The 13236-nt window shown below is 39.4% G+C and overlaps 1 protein-coding gene across 1 annotated transcript in view; it reads left to right on the top strand.

Annotated features, from left to right (window-relative positions):
* Positions 1–13236, top strand: part of LOC126378025 (thyroid receptor-interacting protein 11-like) — an 86925-nt gene that overhangs the window by 1771 nt on the left and 71918 nt on the right. The window contains exon 2 of the mRNA XM_050026085.1: positions 9151–9204. Coding sequence (XP_049882042.1) covers positions 9151–9204 — 54 coding nt within the window. The remainder of the gene's footprint in view (positions 1–9150; positions 9205–13236) is intronic.

Raw genomic sequence — 13236 nt, 5'->3', positions numbered from 1 at the left:
AGAAAATTATGTGTCAAGATCATAATAAGTGAAATTCCATGGTGTCTGCCTACCCCAAAAGCAAATAGGCGTGATCTTATGTACGATAATATTTATAATATAATAATATGATAGATTTTCAATATCTCAGTCAATATATACATTGTTGCAGCCATAAAGCTTAATATACACTTAATATCCAAGCCCCATAGTCTTCCTCACAGAGATGGCCAATCAGCTCGCGACAACATATACTACAGGACCCCAATACCGACCCCGCGTGGTCGAAGATGTACCCTAATGAGCGCTTATCGCTATCAGCCCACTAGGGTCAATTAATTCTTGCAAAAATAATCCTCTCTTGAGGAGCTCGGTGGCGCAGCGGTAAACGCGCTCGGTCTGCGATTGTTGAAGTTAAGCAACTTTCGCAAAGGCCGGTCATAGGATGGGTGACCACAAAAAAAATGTTTTCATCTCGAGCTCCTCCGTGCTTCGGAAGGCACGTTAAGCCGTTGGTCCCGGCTGCATTAGCAGTCGTTAATAACCACCAATCCGCATTGGGCCCGCGTGGTGGTTTAAGGCCCGATCTCCCTATCCATCCATAGGGAAGGCCCGTGCCCCAGCAGTGGGGACGTTAATGGGCTGATAGTGAATATGATAGATTTACAGTGATTTGAGAACATGACTCATTTATTGATTAGATTTGAGTGACTGATGATAAGGAGTTTGAACAATGTGACATAAATTTCTCGCTAAAAATATTTTTGACATGTCTTGTTTTTGTGTGCCGATGCGATTTTCATTATGCATTTAGAATAACGACATAGCAAGACTAGATTGTTTCAGCGTAGGTGAAAATAGCTTAAAATAGCATTTTTTTTTCAAAGTAACCCAAATGGCGATCAGTCGCTATTTACATTATTTAGTCGCCCCAACACCCTTCCAAGTAGCCTAAAAGGTGAATCAGAATCATTTATTCAACATAATTATCATAGATAAACTTGTTGAAGATCTTGAAGACTTGTTGAAAAAGATATGGAAAAAAACTGAAACAGCAACACATCTTTTAAATCAATGTAGGTACCTATACATAACAAGAGGAACACATTTAATACTAGGTAGGCATTTTTATCAGTTAGGTAATCATTACCCTTATAATAAGCTTTTTTCATAAGGTAAGCTTCACATGAGCTTTTATTTTCTTTTCTGGCAAATTCAAAATATTATCTGATATTCTATTGTAAAAATGTATAATAAATGACCCCAAAAAGGTTGAATTTAATTTAAATCTCAAATTTTGAAAAAATCGCCTAACCTGGCAGCACTGATGCAATACATAAAGTAACACTACATGATCTACAGCTGTTACCTGAAGTTGTTGATGGCAACACTGGTAGGACACTGTTGTCCTAACGTGAAATCAATGTGCATGTACAAGGATAATAAGTACTGGATATGTTAAATACAAAGATATAGTTTATCATTTCGGAAATTATATTTGTGTCCACACTTGAGTTGGCATCCAAATATGGATTAATGAATGTAATAAAGTGATAAATAATAACGGTGATAGGCTGCCAGATTTATCGTTTAATTAGTCTATTTTTTTTTAAGAATGTGTATGTGGTGTGTCTTGCGATAAATGTACCTCAAATAATTGTTGATTCATATTTGGATCACATTATGTATAGAATTCCCGTGACCTTCACCAGATCGTCGGTCCACCTTGTAGCGGGCCTACCGACTGAGCGTCGTCCGACACGTGGTCGCCATTCTAGAACCTTTCCGCCCCAGCGGCCATCGGTTCTCCTCGCTATGTGTCCTGCCCACTGCCACTTCATCTTTGCAATTCTCCGAGCTATGTCGGTGACTTTAGTTCTCCTGCGGATCTCCTCATTTCTGATTCGACCGAGCAGGGAAATACCGAGCATAGCTCTCTCCATTGCCCGCTGAGCGACACCGAGCCTCCTCACGAGACCCATAGTAAGCGGCCACGTTTCACTGCCGTAAGTCATCACTGGCAACCCGCACGACGATCTGGTGAAGGTCGCGGGAAGCCGCTGGGGCGGCCAGCGCAGGACCGATCGTCGTGGAGATCCTTGGGGGAGGCCTATGGGCAGCAGTGGGCGTCGTACGGCTGAAGAATTATGTTGCCTATATTGATTCTCTTTATTTTGATCAGAATAATAATGTGTAGAAGATGTAATTGTGCAAACAAAGATTAAGCGAAGAAAAATATGTACAGCACCATCTATATTGATTTTAAGGAACGTAGCCTGGAAAGTCCTTCATTGGTGATTGATAAAAAAAATATTTATTTCACAAATTTTAGTTACATCGTGGCCGAGACCTTCCATTAAGTTCTTTTTTTTTGTGTTTTTATCTTGCGATCAGTCTCATTGACTATAAACAGATGAGTTGGGTTTATATGGCATGGAGGACGCTACTCCCAGCGAAGTCGGTCCTTTCTTTAAAGTAGTCATTCGGTCTGACTGTCCTTATCGAAAATGTCTCGTTTCTTTTTTAGACGACGTATGGTTTCTGGAATAGTTAGTTGCCCCGCAAGCTGATTTGGGTGCATTTCTAATCTTTTTTTGTACTGGGTTCCACGATTGCATATTTCTTCTCTGACCATTGGTACATTTAGAATTTCGTGCACTTCTATTGTTTTGATGAACCATGGTGCGTTGTATAAATGTTTTAATATGTAGTTTTGCACCCTTTGTATTACCATTACAGTAGAAGCGCTGGCAGAGCCCCACAGTTCTATGCCGTATGTCCAAATCGGTTTTAGAATTGCTGTGTAAACTAGTAACTTGTTGTCAGTAAAAGTCCCATTAAGTAATCCTAGGATACTTTGGCGGGAATGTCTCGCAATTCCCAAGGGGTAGGTACAGTTTGTAAGTTAAGATAAGTAATAACAAATATGACTTCTATAAAGAAAACACATAATTAAGTAGGTGTAATCTAAAGATTTTCAGAGTAAAATAAAACTAATTTGATAACTTTGTGAAAATAGTTCAGACGTTTCAAACTAGATGGCGTTACTTGGACTGAAAAGTCTAATTTTGGCCACTCCCACTCTGATACAAGTCATTGTTTCATTATTTACAACTATCAAGTAGTGCGTTCAGTACATCAGAAACGGAGGTCCGGGGTTCGAATCCCGACGGAAACATAGCATAAAAAATACTTTATGATTGTGAGCCCTAGTTAGGACATTGCAGTTTGATTACCTTTCCAAAAGTACAATGATCCGCGCTTCCGTGTGTGTGTGAAACAGTCGATTCCGGTTACTATGTAGGTTTTTTAAAGAACTTCTAGAGCCCTGTGCCGAGGTTTTTCTTGCAGCTTCTTTTCCCCGGCTATACAGGTTGTGAGAAGCTGCAGTAGTTTTAGGCGGATGAGACGTTCGTTATGTAAAAATTGACGATTCAAAGTGTAACTATGTTACCTACTGAATAAAGATATTTTTGAATTTGAATTTGGTACTTAATATGTATGTAGTCGTTTAATGAGCCGTGTCAGGGGCCTTTGGCGACTCAATAGTAACACTGACACCAGGGTTGATGGGGTTGGTAATCCACATCACAACCCACACGATAGAAGAAGAAGAAGACCAACTGAGTGCAAATATTTTTGAGTTTTAATGAAAATATTAGTTGCCTATACAAGCGTGCTTGCCCCAATGGCCGTTAGTATAGGGTAGATTATGTTATCTGTTTACTCTGGCTATCTCGAGATAAGAACAGCTTTCGGGAACCTGCCTGTTAGGTGTGTTGCAACGGCTCTGTTCCAAAACTACTCTGTAACAACAAAACATAAGTTCACGACTATATCCCAATTGGGGTGGTCAGAGGTACATTCATTGCAAGATGAACTCGTACGTACAGTCATGTCATGAGCAATATCATGTACCCACTTTAGAACCCTGTCGCACTATCATATTTTGACATTTAATGAGACGTTCGGTTTAAGGGATTCTCTTAAAATGCATAAATGGTTTTGTCATAATTTTAATTATCATAATCCTTTTCGCATAACGTTTTTAAGCATAATAGTACTTTCCCATAATAACATCTAGGAATACTGGTTTGTTAGGTATAACTTATTTTTGGACTAATATATGTTGGTATAAATTTGATTCGCATATAAATAGGTATCCATAATTCTTTTTTAGAATAATAGTGTTTTGTCATAATTTTTACAAGGTATAACAGTAGTAGGTTAGGGTGCGGCGGGGGTGGCCCTTGGGCCACCCCTACGCCGCCAGCATGTTTATCTTACACACGAAAAGTATACTGAATGATCACCAACAGCATGAAATAGAGTCAAAAAATATAAAAAGTCACAATCATGAACCAAATGCAGCCAAGGAAAAAGTAAGTTTTGGAAATGTTCAAAGTTGTGCCAAAACTTTTCTTATTCGGAGTATAGTTTTTATGCTTATAATACTTATGCTTATATGTCATTATTGTCATTAATTATTATGCTTATGGTAGTTATGAGTTTCAAAATTATGCTTAAAAAGTTATGACAAATTAATACTATGCGTAACTAATAATAGGACAAGTAACATTATGCCATGGTAAATTATTACATAAAAAAATATGCGTAAAAATAGAGAACCCGCTGCTCCACTGCGGGTTGGTGGAAGTGTTTTTACGGCTAATAGCCGGGACCAACGGCTTAACGTGCCCTCCGAAGCACGGAATCATCTTACTTTTTCGGACAATCAGGTGATTCAAGTCTGAAAAGTCCTTACCAAAAAAGGACAATCTCACAAAGTGATTTCGACAATGTCCCCATCGGGAATCGAACCCGGACCTCCAGATCGTGAGCCTAACGCTCTAACCACTAGACCACGGAGGCTGTTACTGACACATATCCATAACAAAAGCCAACATACATACATACATAAACTCACGGCTATTTCCCACCGGGGTAAGCAGAGACTATGGAATTCCATTTGCTTCGATCCTGACACACTTCTCTTGCTTCCCGGCCGGTTAAGAGTGGATCGTACTGAACCTTCTCTAAGGACATCTCCAATCCGGTCAATGTACGTCCTTTTAGGCCAAACAAAACAAAATCTAAACACCTCTTTATTTGATTTAATTCTCAGGCTAAAGACCCGATATCGAAACTGTTGAAAAAAATAACTATATTTATCACCATTCAATATATTATCTGCGAGTCAAATTCTATCCTAGATCTTATGGTAATCATATTACGTGTTATATTAGCATATTTTTATATTGGGTATATTTTTTTTTGACTTCTAGGCCTACTTGAAACACGGGGTGTCTCTAAAAGTGTTTGCGGAGTTTTCATAAGAAAAAAAAATATTTTAAAATATTTAAAAAATATTTATTATTATTATAATAAGAAGAAAAACAAAATAAAGGGTAAATAAAAAACATATTTCACAACATAGCACATTGATGCTCAAATAATAAAAGAAGTAATTTCTCTAATAAAAAAATAAAAATCTAAATTCAGACAGATCTAAAACTGTCAAAAAAATTTTTTTTCGTTTAACCTATTTATGAATTTTAGTCAAGTTTTTTTTTTCATTTTTCAAGTTTTTATGACGTCACAGTGTGAATTTTTTATATAAATTCCATAATAATTTCGTATGTTGACGTTTAGTAAAGCAACTGATTTGACTAGTTGGAAACTAGCCTATTCTTATTTATTTTCGAATTCATCTAAGTATGGATCATTAATGATACGTCGCTACTGAAAAAAAAAACGTCGAGAGGAAACCCCTTTTTGTTTTTTTGACGTGTCTTATTGTAGATTTGCCGCAGATGGCATTAACTACTTGGCCTGACAAATGGGGAGCACTGAAGGGTCTCACCCGGTATCGAGTGCAACCCACAAACCTGCGAAATGTATTGAATTCACGTTTGGATCGTAGATCGTAGTAAAACCGCGTCTGCATCGATGTTGCATCGGGACTGATTTGATAAAATACTGGTGTAGCATACTGAAACAGTAATCTTCGTCATACAGGATAACTGAGTAAGTGCCTTTTTGAAAGATTTTTAAAAAACAGCGATTTTTTTATTAACAAAGCCTCGCAACAGACATTTGTCGTGGTTTACTCTTTTTGTTGTAATTTCCATCAAGAAAACCTCGACTTCTTTCAATTAATTGACACCACAACTGTGATTTTTTAATAAAAAATAATAATATGTTTTTATTAAAGTTAGAACCCAATAATTACAATGTTAATAATGATATTATTAGAAATTTAAATGTATAACATAATATAATACAAATTACAAATTACTTAAAGGTACAATAGTACCTACCGTCTATAGCACAAAAAAATAGAACAACACAAAATAAATGTGGTGCGATAATTTTTTTTTATTATCATCGGGCGTTTAAAAAGGCGCTTAAACGTGGTTTTCACTAAGTACGAGGGGAGGTCAAAAAGTTCGCGGAATGAGGGGGAAGGGGGTCGAAATTAAACACGAAACTATTTTTCCTTTTCAATATATTCTCCCTTAACCTTAACACATTTTCCGGATCTATCAAATAATTTGTTTATTCCATCATAAAAAAAAGATTTTTCTTTGCTGTCAAAATAGGCCGAAATTGCAGACTTGACTTCTTCATCATCGCCAAATTTTCGTCCACGCAGTTCCTTTTTCATTTTTGGGAACAAATAATAATCGCTGGGGGTCAAGTCTGGACTGTAAGGCGGGTGGTTTAATTTTTCGAACCCGCATCGGTGAATGGCAGCCGTCGCAACATGGCACGTGTGGACGGGTGCGTTGTCGTGCAAAAGGAGCACACCTCTTGACAGCTTTCCTCTTCTTTTTTCCTTGATAGCCTCTTTCAATCTATCCAGTAAAGAAGCGTAGTAATGTCCCGTTATAGTCACACCACGATCTTTATAATCAATCAGCAAAATACCTTCTGTATCCCAAAAAATAGTGGCCATGATCTTTCCGGCCGATTGTGACACCTTAAACTTCTTTGGAGGAGGTGTGCCTTTTTTATGCCACTGCATCGACTCTTGCTTCGACTCAGGTTCATAGTGGTGAACTCAGGTTTCATCTCCAGTAACAATCCGGGCCATAACTTCTTCCTTATTCTCTCCACAGAGCTCTAAAAACTGGCGAGAACACTCGACACGCTCGCTTTTTTGAAGTGGCGTGAGCATTCTTGGAACCCATCTTGCGCTGACCTTAGTCATCCCAAGATGTTGATGTAGGATATTTAAAATACTTGTTTCGGATACACCGACCATTGCTGCAAGCTGCTTCTTCTTCAAGCGGGTATCTTCTAATACAAGTTTCTCTACTTTTTCGATGATTTCCGGTGTGGTGGCCTCAATGGGCCGTCCGGAGCGGGGGTCATCTTCAATCGACTCTCTTCCTTGCTTGAAAAGACTATGCCACTTGTAAACCATGGTTTTACCAGGGGCAGAGTCCGCGTAAACTGCTAACAGCTCTTGAAAAATCGTCTGAGCGGATTTTCCTTGCTTGGTGAGGAACTTAATGACGGCGCGGTGTTCAATTTTCTCCATATTCGCTGAGTTCTTCCCGATTCACTTGTTTGCTGGTCGATAGTTCAAACGTTAATGACCCGATTTGCTTCAAACTTGGTACATATACTGTTAATGAGGTGTGCAACTAGCGGCTACCTGTACGAGCAAACCAACCCCCTCCAACCCCTCCATTCCGCGAACTTTTTGACCTCCCCTCGTATAAGGCGATAATATAAAGGGTCTTAAGAACACCATGTATTCGATAAACGTGTGATCAGAATTGAATGGTCCCAAAAAATACAAAAAAAGGGACAGTGCAGTAGTCAACGTTTTTATTTGTAGAACAATGGATGAATTAATTATAGTCATTTATAATCAATAGGAAGTAAAAAAAGGTAAACGATCTGTGGATGTCATTTTCATTCGCAAACTTTTTGACGTAAGTACTTAAATTGGCTGCACGGCTTTGCCTTTGCCTTTCGCCAAGGAGATGAACAAGTTAAAAAGAAAGTACCTACTTAAATCTAAATAACTACTGTCATTTATTAATCAATTAAAAACATAACACAAAAACAAAACATAGAACACGTTCAGCTGCTTGTCTTCCCGGGCATGTCGTAAAATCTGACAGAGGGATTGTGTCCTTTCTAACATGATGAATGAGCCCTTATCACCATAAGGTTCATCATATCCAGCTTACGACATCGTATCAACAGACTACTTATGACTCTGCCTGCCTCATTAGGGATGTAGTCTGAGTTTGTGTATGTAATTAAAAAATAACATTTCCAAATTTGAAACTTTTAGTTGAAAAATCTTAAAATCTAGTGGTGGTTCATTAAAATATTTTGGAAACTAAATTGAAAGCATTCTTAAAAGAAAGTTTAATTAACTTATTTAAGCTGTGCATAGCCTATAATTTCTTTGTTTAAAAACTAAGTTAAATACCACTGGCTGAAAAACGACATGTCATCGGGTGTCTGTGAAAAAAAAAGTACGGACCAATCGGGCGCGAGTATTTTAAATTTCAAATTTGGAACGATTTAAATGCGCGTTGGCAATAGGTCAGCTTGGCATATTCGCATTGTAAGTTGATGTTTTTATGTAAAATACGTTGTATTGTGTTGGATTTGTGACGCTTTTCCTGCCGTACAGTAGTGACTTAGGTAGAAAGTATTGCTTAAGAGTAAGTGCATCCGTACATACTTAGTAGGTAAAATATAGTAACTGCCAGGCCGAAAATTTAAAAAGAGAATTGAATAACCGCGATGTGGTTGCCCAGTTGGATGAGAAGAATAAGAAGAACACTCACTACCGTACCCAAATAATAGTTTTGATTCTTCTTCTATCGTGTCAGGGTTACTATTTAGCCGCCAAAGGCCCCTGACATGGCTCATGTAACGACTACTTACTTACATCAGTAATTAGTAACCGGGACCAACGGCTTAACGTGCCTTCCGAAGCACGGGTCATCTTTCTTTCGGACAATCTTGTGATCAGCCAGTAATGTCCTAACCAAACTAGGGACCACGAAAGTGTTTTTTGTGATATGTCCCCACCGGGAATCGAACCCGGGACCTCCGGAGCGTGAGCCCAACGCTCAACCACTGGACCACGGAGGTCGTTATAGTTTTGATTAGTAAAAGGTGATTATTTATTTTCAGATTGCAGCACTGAAAAAGCTAAATGACGAACTTCAGGCTTCACTACAATCAGAGGTAATTTTTTTTTTGTTTTGGTTTTCCCCGAAGGATAAGGCAAAGGGAACTATGCCCATACAGCCATGTCTGACGTATTTTTTTTCTTGATGATTAATGAAATGATGAAAGGTGATGATGATGAAACCTAAGCCCCCACCCTCGGAGTAGACTCCTACTCCGAACCCCAAACGAATTAACTCAAAAGTTCGCATAAACTTTTGAGTTATGAAGCGGCTTCCCGGCACGAAGCGAAAATAGGCAGATACACTTTGTTTATTGAATACTCCAATATAATAACACTCGCGAATGTCTTCCGACTAACTTAATGCGATCATTAACCACAAAACACCACTTCGTATTAATTATTTAGATTACTCAATGAAGAAAGCAACTGTCCCGTTCCCGTTTCTCGCCGAAAAGCCCAATCAGAGGTAAGTCAATCAAGTCAAATCATCGTGGACCTCATACATCTGTTTTAGATGATTAATGGCTATCATAGTCGCAGAGTCATGCACTCATAACTCACGCCTATTTCCCCGGGGTAAGCAGAGACTATGGAATTCCATTTGCTTCGAACCTGACATATTTCTCTTGCTTCCTTCACATTCATCAATCGTTTCATACACACACGCCGGTTCAGAGTAGATCTTACTGTACCTTTTCTAAGGACATATCCAATTTGGTCAATGTACGTCCTCCTAGGTCTTCCTCTGCCAGCCCTACCAGGCAGTCGTAGGGTCATGCACTTTTTGTCATGGCTGTGCAAGCAATATAGTCAAATATAGTCAAAAAATATAGTCAAATTCTACCGCACACTCTGCAAGAGAAGTCTTCGACAGTTGGTATGTTGTCTTGGTGTCGTTTCATTCTCCTCGTCAGAGACTGGAAGCAGGTGTTGTCGTGAGCTTGACGCCCATTGAGGACATGTAGGTTATTCAACGCAATGATATACTGTAAAAAATGCATGATTTTTTTCGTTAGTCACATATAGTTCGCATACCAAATTTTAGCTTATACATTGTTTTAAGTTTACACGGTTATTATCATCATCATCACCCGTACGACGCCCACTGCTGGGCATAGGCCTCCCCCAAGGATCTCCACGACGATCGGTCCTGCGCTGCCCGCATCCAGCGGCTTCCCGCGACCTTCACCAGATCGCGTCGTCCGACCCGTGGTCGCCATTCTAGAACCTTTCCGCCCCAGCGGCCTTCGGTTATTATCATAATTAAAACAAATCAAACACATAAACAAGCGGCAAAGAAAGAGGATAGATATGTCTGCCCGTAGAAAATTATGGATCTACCTAACCCACTCCAATCTCATCAGTCATCCCGTGATCGTGGCACTTGCAACAGTGTCGAAATATTGGGAGTCTCATATCCCTGCTTTAAACGCGGTAAGAACCCGTTATTGTCTTTTAAATTTTAGCTTTATACCTTGCGGAATGCTTCATCCATAATTCCAACCCCCATTTTAGGGAAGTGGGGAGTTAGAAAGAGACACAAAGTAGTCTATCTCACTCTCTATCTCTTCAACTATCTCCACTTAAAAATCACGTCAATTCGTCGCTCCGTTTTGCCGTGAAAGATGGATAAACAGACAGACACACACATACATTTTCCCATTTATAATATTATTATTATTGTATGTCTTTTTCATATCTCGGGCCTATGGAGGCCCGGACTTTTGGAAGGCGTGCGTGGGGCCGAAGCCAACACGTAGAGGCCCCTTAAGACAGTTTAATCTAAATGTGGTGTGACACCAACCGGCGATTATCCCTGTATGCACTATGGGAGTGCACTCAAAGACAATCCCCGGGTCGTGTAGGACTATTGCAGATTATGGGAACAAAGGGAACTGGGCTATTGGGTTGGGGGTTAGTGGACCGGATACTGCTATAGGGGACTATGGCGCCTGCTCGACCAATGTTGGTAACATGGATACAATGAGCAGGCGGTGACTCGCCACTCACTGGATGGGCCACATATCTAGCCGACGCGACTGGACGGCAAGGCAGCAACATGGTTGTGAGCAGCTCAGGGTGTCGAGAGGTGTACACCGCTTTCTGCGAGGCGGTTTACCCGCCTCACCAACTCGCGACTTATGCATCTTTCACTTCCACCCTGCGAGCGTATAGCTCTAACGCCCCACTCTGGCCGGCCAATGAAGGCAAGCCGGAGACGGAGGGCCTGACCGACTCTCGGGGGATCTCAGTTCCGTGGTGTCGTCACTCACCAACAGCTCGCCACTAGCTGGCCTGCGGAGACTGACTGCACTGTTGAATTCACCAGGTTCGCTGATGAATTCACCAGGGGGCGATGGGGTCGTCACATCCCGACGCCTATATTATTATTATTATTAATAGCCTGTATGAGCAAAGGGTACTGCTGAGCAAAGGCCTCCCCCATGTCTTTCCAAGTATCCCGGTTCTGTGCGAACTCTATCCAGTCTTTTCGATAACCGTCGAGATCATCACGCCAGTAATAATTATTATTATGGATTGATTAATTTAGACGTCTTGGTTGAATCCCTATCGACATTTTCTATCTATTTAGGTAAAGGGTAAATTGTAACATAGGGGACTCTACCATTTACCCTTCGTTTAACTTCCATATCTTTTACCTAATACTTTTATAACATTAATGAAAAAAATATTATTAATATAACAGATAATAATATGTCCCCCTTTTCGTTTGCAACAAAACAAACGAATGCAAGCGATAAACATTTATTCGTTCGTTTTTTTTGGCGGGAATGTGAACATGAAAAATATACGTAAGACTTGGCTGTATGGGCATAGTTCCTTTGCCTTGTCTGTCGGGGAAAACCAAAACAAAAAAAATGTCTTTTGTTCTGTAAAATCTATTTCCAAACAGTTATAAAGTAGTTTTTAACAGTTCACTTATTTAGATACTTAGTTCATCATGCTAATGCCCGTAATGGGGTGGGTAGACCCACAAGTAATAATGAATACAGTATATTGGGATAAATAATCATTAGGATTTAACGGCCTCCGTGGTCCAGTGGTTGTACGTTGGGCTCACGATCCGGAGGTCCTAGGTTCGAATCCCGGCCTGGGGACATATCACAAAAATCACTTTTTAATCCCTAGTTTGGTTAAGACATTGCAGGCTCATCACCTGATTGTCCGAGAGTAAGACGATCCGTGCTTCGGAAGGCACGTTAAGCCGTTGGTCCCGGTTACTACTTACTGATAAGTAAGTACGTAGTCGTTACATGAGTCATCTCAGGGGCCTTTGGCGGCTCAATAGTAACCCTGACACCAGGGTTGATGGGGTTGGTAAACCACCTCACAACCCACACGATAGGAGATCATTAGAACAAACGATACTCAGGACTAAAATCATTTGCATAGTGAAAATCTGGTTGATAAATAGGAATTCCAATAGAGACCCGCATAATTATGTATTTCCCTTCAAGAAATTACTTTTTTTTTTACCGACTTCAAAAAATGAGGAGGTTCTCAATTCGACCGTATATTTTTTTTTTCAATAACAAAGTAAAATCACAGCAATTTAAGGTCGTAACGGAAGCGACCTGAGGTTCACATAAGTTAGTTAAAGCTTAACGATAAGTATCGCTTCGAAACTTCCTTCAAGTGCCTTCAACACCGATTTATTTATGACTTTCACATTAACTGCACATTAATATTTACTACTTCCTCTGTTTTTTTTAGAAATGTAAATGTACAATACAATACAAATACACTTTATTGCACCAAAATAAAAAGAAATAATTACAAAAGGACTCTTAACTAAGTAAATGGCAAATAGCGGCCTTATCGCTTAAAGCGGTTTCTTCCAGACAACCATAAGGTGAGGAAAAATTAAAAAATGATACTAATGTACAATAATGTATGTACTAATGTATAATAGTGTACTATTGACACAAAAAGAGAAAAATACAAGTTTTTTTTTTTATTACCTATTTTTTTCGCGGGTCCAACTTATATATGTCATATAGTAGCTACAGTCATAGATGTTCTTATTTATGAAGCTGCGTCTATACTACATATATAAACCCACG

The sequence above is a fragment of the Pectinophora gossypiella genome, chromosome 25 (genome assembly GCF_024362695.1).
Source record: "Pectinophora gossypiella chromosome 25, ilPecGoss1.1, whole genome shotgun sequence".
NCBI lineage: Eukaryota > Metazoa > Arthropoda > Insecta > Lepidoptera > Gelechiidae > Pectinophora > Pectinophora gossypiella.
This window is presented reverse-complemented; position numbering and strand designations above follow the sequence as displayed.